General features: G+C 41.0%; 1 protein-coding gene across 1 annotated transcript in view; it reads right to left on the reverse strand.

The window, feature by feature from the left end:
* LOC122560430 (transformation/transcription domain-associated protein) overlaps positions 1-9,061 on the reverse strand; it is a 210,421-nt gene that overhangs the window by 119,009 nt on the left and 82,351 nt on the right. Inside the window, exons 40-42 of the mRNA XM_043711063.1 lie at positions 5,640-5,846; positions 4,052-4,210; positions 2,211-2,336 (exon numbers count right to left, since the gene is read on the reverse strand). Coding sequence (XP_043566998.1) covers positions 2,211-2,336; positions 4,052-4,210; positions 5,640-5,846 — 492 coding nt within the window. The remainder of the gene's footprint in view (positions 1-2,210; positions 2,337-4,051; positions 4,211-5,639; positions 5,847-9,061) is intronic.

Here is a 9,061-nt window from a genome sequence, read left to right on the forward strand (position 1 = left end):
GGAGTTGAAGTGTTGAGCCACGGGGTGGTTGGGTTGGTTGGTCCGGGTGTCCCCGAGGTGTTCTCTGAAACGCTCCGCAAGTAGGCGGCCTGTCTGCCCAATATAGAGGAGGCCACATCGGGTGCAGAGTATGCAATAGATGATGTGTGTGGAGGTGCAGGTGAATCTGTGGCGGGTATGGAAGTTTCCTTTGGGGCCTTGGAGGGAGGTGAGGGGGGAGGTGTGGGCGCAAGTCTTGCACCTCCTGCGGTTGCAGGGGAAGGTGCCGGGAGTGGAGGTTGGGTTGGTGGGGGGTGTGGATCTGACAAGGGAGTCACGGAGGGAGTCGTCTTTACGGAATGCTGATAGGGGAGGGGAGGGAAATATATGCTAAATTGCCCATAGTGTTTGGTGTAGGGGTATGGGTGAATACCTCTTCGGAAGGTCGGTGTGTGGACTTGTTTGGCCGAAGGGCCTGTTTCCATACGGAGTAATCTAATCTAATTTCCTGGGTGCATTAATATAAATCAAGTTAACATGAGCTGGACCAGCCTCCAAAATTGTTTTTGCTCCAAGAGAACTGGTTTTAACAATTTGATAATTTTCTAAGCCAACACATATTCTAATACTTCAGAAGGGAGGAAGTAGAGTTTTGATTATATCAATACAAAGAATCCTTTTCTGGTATAAAGCACTATTTGACCTCTATATGAGCAGATAGATTTGGCTTTGGAAGATTACAAATTTACTGATGATGCAAAACACTTGCGGTCCTCTAAATAATCGGAGATCATTTTGGTATGAGAAGTGAAGAGTCAGTTCATTTTCCACATTATAAAAGTTAGTCTTAGACATTCCCCAAATGTTGATATAAAAAAAAACTATAAGCAGAATATTAAGCTATTGTTCAGCTGGCAAGGAACAGTTTTGTAGTTATGTGAATGCATTTCTGATTTCAACACTTTTTTTTTTGAAAACTGAGCGCTTTCAACTGAGCCAAGGCTTAAACTCCACTTTGCAAAAATGAAAGGAAGAGAAAAAGACAACTAGCTGAGAGTTCCCAATAAATGTTCTGAAGAAAATATCAGACCTGAAACATTGTTTCTCTCTCCACAGATGCTGCTATACTTGCTGGGTATTTGCAACATTGTGTTCAATTTTTAACAGACTCTAAAATATTAAGTATGTAATTGACAAAAAAAATAGCATTAGCCACAATTAAGATAAACAGTCAGATTCCCAAAGATTTAATCTCTATGTACACCTTCTGCAATTATACCATTACATCATATGAAAAATAAATGCACTTTCTGACTGAAAGTGAAATAAAGTAGCATCACAAAGAATTAAATGCAGTAAACTGTATAAATATGCAGAGAACAGTGTGCTGTTCATGACTAAATCAAGGTAAATTCCTGAATTTTTGACCATTCCAGTGTTGCCATCTCAGCACTTTTCCTTCCTTAGAGAAGTATATTAGAATAAAACAATAAGTACAGAAATTGGCACAGCTTAGATCAGAAGAGGGTGTCCTACAGAAAAACGACGTATTCAATGACTTTAGCAAATTACTTTAATAAGAGAGGAATATTGAATTCATTCTATTGGACGAGTCATGCTTTCTGAAAGCAACACAAGATGAAGTGAGACCGGTTTGGCTAAATACCAATTATGTCAATGCATAAACTGCTAAATAGTAATATGTAGGTTGTCATCACTTTTAGTTCAAATATCTGAAAACATGACAGATTGACTACAGAAACAGTTCACAATTACACACTGCATTCAAGGTAAACGAATTAATTATCTGCTTTCAAATGCAGAAATTGATTAAGTTATTTTACATTACATAAACCACAACATTCTAATCAAGTCAAGTATTTGTGTGTTGCAAAGTTACAAACAATCTTTAATTTATTGTTGAGAGCGCTCATTTATAGTAACATTATCACTTTAATTGGAAATACATTTTTCAACTATATTTAATTGCTAGCTAAAAGACACGAAATGGACTTTAATACAATTTGTACTAGAGTGCAAATGCTATAGTGCCAGAATTAATTTAGCTGCATCCAAAACTTTACCCGCACAACTGCATCAATGGAGTGATCAAAGCATCAACTACACAGCCCAAGTTACCGATCCCAACACATTTCCTCGCAAAGAAAAAATTGCATTACTGTTCTTGAACGTGAACCAGATATTGTCCTCTATCTTTGGACTGTACTCACAGTTCCAGCATTTGTTCTGAAGCGTTTCACATCCTGAGCAGAATCCACTGATAAACCTCGTCTGACGTTGCCATTGGTCGCACTGGTTCCCTCACCACCGCCATTTGCGTCAGGATCTGAATCTGGCTACATTTTTTAAAACAGCATGGCAGGGAGCAGGGGTGAGGAATTGAACAGAATGGTAAAATATTCAGTATTCATTTGGCAATATCTAAAAATCAATACATCGTATTTCATAGTCATCTTATGAAAACAAAACCTCAAAAAACAGATATCAGTTGTAAAACTCATTTCAGCAATCTGGATGTACACAATAAAAGGAGTTTTGTTTTCTTCTTTTAGTTCTCCTGTGGTCAGAGTTGAGGAGTTAATTATTGGCATATAGTCTTTAAGGTACTGAAATACCCTATATACAGAAGAACTTTGATTATCCGGCATTCGATTATCCTAACAAGATCACAAAGTCCCGATGCCTGGCTAAACTATGTTATCCCGCACTTCAAATAACCGAAGGAAATAGTCCCCCACCCACGTCCCTCGGATAATCGAGGTTCCTCTGTATACAGCACCAACCTTCCTTTTGTGTACAATGCACCCTCAGATTCAACATTTCTCGTCATTGTGTGACTGGATGCCAAGCTTACACACACCCGCTTCTTTTTATGTATCGGCTGTCTGACTATAGGACAACTGTCTTTTGAAGTACAAATATAGCACCTCTTCTAAACTCCTAACATGTTGAAGTAATTATGTATCTTTGAATCGCAGCCCCTGTTATGGGAATCATGGCACCCAATTTGAATGCAGCACAATTCCATAAATAGTTATGTGCTATATAAATAGATAATTGGTCAGCTGAGGGATAAATATTGGTCAGGACACCTGTAAGCTCTCACAAATGCCTTGAGATCTTTTACGTTCACATATCACAATAGACAAAGCTGCAGCTTAAAGTCGCATCTGAAATACAGCACCTGCAACAATGAAGTGCTTTCTCAGTCTGCATTGGTGGGTCAGCCTAAAGTTGATGCTTGGAAGTGGAACTTAAACCCTCGAACTTCTGACTCAAGAGGTGAATGCATCAAATATTGAAGTAATGATGGGACCTTCCTCAATTACACCAAAAGATGTTTTGAATTATAAACAATACTCTCCTCCCTAGGATTATTAACTGCCCCTTCAAATCATAGCACTAAAGTAAGTTATGATTTCATTCTTGTGAAATTAAACCTTTGAGGTAACTAAACTGCTACTGGATGAGAATTGAATCAAAAACGAAACAAAGTTATACATCCAGTAAACAAATTTAGGTTTCAGCCCAAAGTGGAGGCTTCCAACACAAGAAATAATTTTGGTAGGAATAAGATAAAGAAACATTGCTGAAAAAAAATTATCCTATTCTGTAACTGAGCACACAAAGCTAATTGTAATTTCAATCGATGCAGGTAGTTTCTTTCATCAATAAGGAATAACATGCACTGATTTGGTGTCCAAAAAACACAGCTTTGAACATCCAAAAACATTTAACTGCACATTATTAAAACTGATAACCTATTTATCCTCAGATGAATAACAAATTCAACAAGTAATCCTTTGAAATGTTAACAACTCTGATATTGATACATGTTTAGAAAAAACACAGCACCGCATTCCTGGAATCGAGCCTCAAGACTCAGGTGTATACAAAATGGTATCCCTCTTAAAATAATGAAACATGACTTTTAACCTGAATCAAGGTTATGCTAAAAATGAACTTGAAATGAAATCTTGAACAATGGAAAAATGCCCAATTGTCAAGCTTTTAAATAGAGGATAAATTGATATTCTGCATATTACTTTACCTGCTGGTCCTTGATTCTCTGCAGCTCCCATTTAATGACAACTTCAGCCAGATCAACAGCTAACTTCCTCTGTTCAATGGTGACACTTGGCGTGAAACCTAGTCGCTGCATGGCACTAACCATGTGTTGCACAAGATGATGTCGCACTGGGAAGTACACCTAAGCAGAAACATTATTCCCAATTGCATTACAGAATACTCACAATGTGTCCTTTCTTAATGTCTAATTCTCACTATACAAGAAGGAAGGCTTCTAAAATCTCCTCCTATAAACTGTGTACTTATGATACATCTTTGCTGGGCAAGTGTAAATTGGTACCGTTCAGGGACCACACATTTCCAGTAAATATTATGCATATCTGACTTTTTTTTTCCCCTTCTGGTCCAAGACAACTCCTCTTTTATACTAAGAATATTGGACAACTCAGACTGGAATAGAACCAGGAATCAAACTGATAGGTTTAAATGAGGACTTAAACCATGGAAGTGAAATGTGAGAAAGTTCATTCCAAATGTAAAACTTGCTTATGGAACCCAGTCAAATGCATTTGTCCGATCACAAAGGGATTTTTGCTCTCTATTGTTCTGCTGAAGATTCTGCATTTCTTGTAATGTTACAAAGTGATTGTGCAAGATGAGATGCCATCTGCAAAATAAGTGGTTACTACTACAAAAAGACCACAAACTACCTACACCTTTCAAGTGGATGTTAGGAAGGAATCCATAATATTTCCTGTGATGCAGCATGTTTCTGCAAAGCTGCCTTTACTGTGGTTTACTGGCCTCTCCTTTGAATTTGGAGGTTTACTTCTGCTGTCTATTTATACTACTCTCTTCAAAAAGATAATGATAACTGTATAAGACAAATGGGGAATTTAAAGGCTGGGGGCACATTTTTAAGGTGAGAGGAGAGATTTTAAAAGAAAAAGGGGCATTTTTTTTTAAAAACAGAGGATGGCTCATGTGTGGAATGAACTTCCTGAGGAAGTGGTGGATGTGGGCACAATTACCTATGTGTAAGTACATGAAGAGGAAAGGTTTGGAGGGATATGGGTCAAACGTAGGCAGGTGGGACGAGTCTAGTTTGGGATGATGTTTGGCATCGACAGGTCAGACTGAAGAGTCCATTCACATGCCATATGACTGGGGGTTACACCCAAAATATTGACTTCTCAAACTTCTGATGCTGCCTGACTTGCTGTGTTCTTCCAGCCTCCTGCTTGTCCACTTTGGATTTGGGCATCTGCAGTTGTTTTGTCTCTATGACAGCCAGCAGAATTGACACAAACGAATAATCTTAATGCTAGGGGACAGTGAAATCATTGGCGATAAAAGGCCAAGTTCTTAGCTTTCTATTCTCCTGGCATTGCATGACAATGGAGTTATTGACTAATCACAGTAATCAACCTTTATCAATTTCAGTCTATACAATGCATACAAACAAACAAGTAGTGGAACCATCCCATCCGAAAATGTTGCCCTCCCAAGCATGTTACAATTACCATGGCACAAATTTTTAATACACTTTCCTTTGTTGAGGTATTAGCTAATAGATAGAAACTCAGCTTATTCTTGTAACAACAACTTACCCTAAAATGTTGAACAATGAGATGCAAAATGTGAACCAGCTGAGGCACTGTATGCCCTTCTTCCACAATGATTTTTCTTGTCCAGTGAGTCAGCATTTGATGTCCATCTTCCATGCGAGCTGGGACAGCAGGAGTCAAAATGGCCATCGCTTGCCTGACTACCAATCGAGCTTCCATAGCATGAGCTTTAAGCAAACTGAGGAAAACCTGTGAAAATATAATTGAGAAATGCCTGACCTTGAAACAATGTTACACCCTAAATTCTTAAAATTACGTACACTGCTCATTCACCAATCACACCTGAGCTCAATGCCTTGCATCGATTCCTAATCTGAGAATTCAACAATTTTAAAATTCTTACCCTCATTTTCAAATTCCTTCATTGCTTTACCAATCCTATGTAACTTTCTTTATCACTACAAATTTCCTGGAACAATGCATTGCTCCAATTCTGTATTGCAAATCCAAATTTCAATTCTCAAGCTCTATAATTCCCTGTCTACACTTTGCTGTCTCTCTACGTCTCCATCACAATGCTACCAAGAATGTACATCCTCAAAAAGCTTGGTCACCTGCCCTTCTACGTTCTTGATATGGTTGATCCTGGAGGGACATGATGCACATCTATTTGGAAAGGCAAGGAGTGATTAGGGATAGTCAACATAGCTTTGTGTGAGGGAAATCATGTCTCTCAAACTTGATTGAGTTTTTTGAAGAAGTAACAAAGAGGATTGATATGGGCAGAGCAGTAGACGTGATCTATATGGATTTCAGTAAGGCATTCGACAAGGGTCCCCATGGGACACTAGTTAGAAAGGTTAGATCTCATGGAATACTAGTCATTTGGATACAGAACTGGCTGAAAGTAGAAGACAGAGGGTGGTGGTGAAGGGTTGTTTTTCAGACTGGAGGCCTGCGACTAGTGGAATGCCACAAGGATCGGTGCTAGGTCCAGTACTTTTCATCATTTACATAAATGATTTGGATGCGAGCATAAGAGGTATAGTTAGTAAGTTTGCAGATGCCATCAAAATTGGAGGTGTAGTGGACAGTGAAGGTTACCTCAGAGTACAATGGGATCTTGACCACACGGGCTAATGGGCTGAGGAGAGCCAAATGGAGTTTCATTCAGATAAATGTGAGGCACTGCATTTTGGGAAAGCAAATCTTAGCAGAATTTGTATAATTAATGGGAAGGTCCTGGGGAGTATTGCTGAACAAAGAGACCTTGGAGTGCAGGTTCATAGCTCCTTGAAAGTGGAGTCACAGGTAAATAGGATAGTGAAGGTAGCGTTTGGTATGCTTTCCTTTATTGTTCAGAGTATTGACTGCAGGAGTTGGGAAGTCATGTTGTGGCTTTACAGGACATTGGTTAGGCCACTTTTGGGATATCGTGTGCAATTCTGCTCTCCTTCCTATCGGAAGTATGTTGTGAAATTTGAAAGGGTTCAGAAAAGAATTTATGGATGCTGTCAGGTGGGGTGACCTTTTACAGGTTTATAAAATCATGAGGGGCATGGATTGGATATATAGAACATAGAACATAACAGCGCAGTACAGGCCCTTCGGCCCTCAATGTTGCGCCGACCTGTCATACTAATCTGAAGCCCATCCTACCTACACTATTCCATGTATGTCCATATGCCTGTCCAAAAATGCACTTAAAGTTGGCGAATCTACTATCGTTGCAGGTAAAGTATTCTATACCCTTACTACTCCGAGTAAAGAAACTACCTCTGACATCTGTCTTATACCTATCGCCCCTCACTTTAAAAGTTGTGCCCCCTCGTGTGTGCTGTTCCCATACTTGGAAAAAGGCTCTCCCTGTCCAGCCTATCTAACCCTCTGATTATCTTGTATGTCTCTATTAAGTAGGAGAAAGTGAGGACTGCAGATGCTGGAGATCAAAGCTGAAAAATGTGTTGCTGGAAAAGCGCAGCAGGTCAGGCAGCTTCCAAGGAGCAGGAGAATCGACGTTTTGGGCATAAGCCCTTCTTCAGGGATGAGGAAGGTGTGCCAAGCAGGCTAAGATAAAAGGTAGGGAGGAGGGACTTGGGGGAGGGGTGTTGGGAATGCGATGGGTGGAAGGAGGTTAAAGTGAGGGTGATAGGCCGGAGAGGGGCTGGGGGCGGAGAGGTTGGGAAGATGATTGCGGTGCTGAGTCCGAGGGTTGGGACTGATCCCAGAGGTGTTCTCTGAAACGTTCCACAAGTAGGCGGCCTGTCTCCCCAATGTAGAGGAGGCCACTTCGGGTGCAGCGGATGCAGTAAATGATGTGTGTGGAGGTGCAGGTGAATTTGTGACAGATATGGAAGGATCCCTTGGGGCCTTGGAGGGAAGTGAGGGGGGAGGTGTGGGCACAAGTTTTGCATTTCTTGCAGCTGCAGGGGAAGGTGCCGGGAGTGGAGGTTGGGTTGGTGGGTGTGTGGACCTGACGAGGGAGTCGTGGAGGGAGTGGTCTTTCCAGAGCTGATAGGGGAGGGGAGGGAAATATATCCTTGGTGGTGGGGTCTGTTTGGAGGTGGCTATTAAGTCACCTCTCAACCTTCTCTCTAACGAGAACAGCCTCAAGGCCCTCAGCCTTTCCTCATAAGACATTCCTTCCATACCAGGCAACATCCTAGTAAGTCTCCTCTGCACCCTTTCCAAAGCTTCCACATCCTTTTTATAATGCAGTGACCAGAACTGTACATAATACTCCAAGCGTGGCCGTAGCAGAGCTTTGTAAGCTGCAGCATAACCTCCTGATTCCGGAACTCAATCCCTCTATTAATATAGGCCAAAACACTGTATGCCTTCTTAACAACCCCGGTCAATCTGGGTGGCAACTTTCAGGGATCTGTGTACATGGACACCGAGATCTCTCTGCTAATCTGCACTCCCAAGAATCTTACCATTAGCCCAGTACTTTGCATTCCGATTACTCCGTCTAAAGTGTATCACCTCACACTTGTCCACATTAAACTCCATTTGCCACATCTCTGCCCAGCTCTGCATCCTATGTCTCTCTGCAACCTACTACATCCTTCGTCACTATCCATAACTCCACCAACCTTAGTGTTGTCCTCAAATTTACTAACCCACCCTTCTAAGCCCTCATCCAGGTCATTTATAAAAATGACGAACAGCAGTGGACCCAACACTGACCCTTGCGGTAGGCTGCTAGTAACTGGATACCAAGATGAACATGGTCCATCAACTACAACCCTCTGTTTTCTTTCAGCAAGCCAGTTATTGATCCAAACTGCTATGTCTCCCACAATCCCATTCCTCCGCATTTTGTATAATAGCCTACTGTGGGGAACCTTATCGAACACCTTGCTGAAATCCATATACACCACATCAACCGGTTTACTCTCATCTACCCGTTTGGTCACTTTGTCAAAAAAGTCAATAAGATTCATTAGGCACGACCTACCCTT

This window comes from Chiloscyllium plagiosum, chromosome 21 (assembly GCF_004010195.1).
Source record: "Chiloscyllium plagiosum isolate BGI_BamShark_2017 chromosome 21, ASM401019v2, whole genome shotgun sequence".
In the NCBI taxonomy this organism is placed as follows: Eukaryota; Metazoa; Chordata; class Chondrichthyes; order Orectolobiformes; family Hemiscylliidae; genus Chiloscyllium; species Chiloscyllium plagiosum.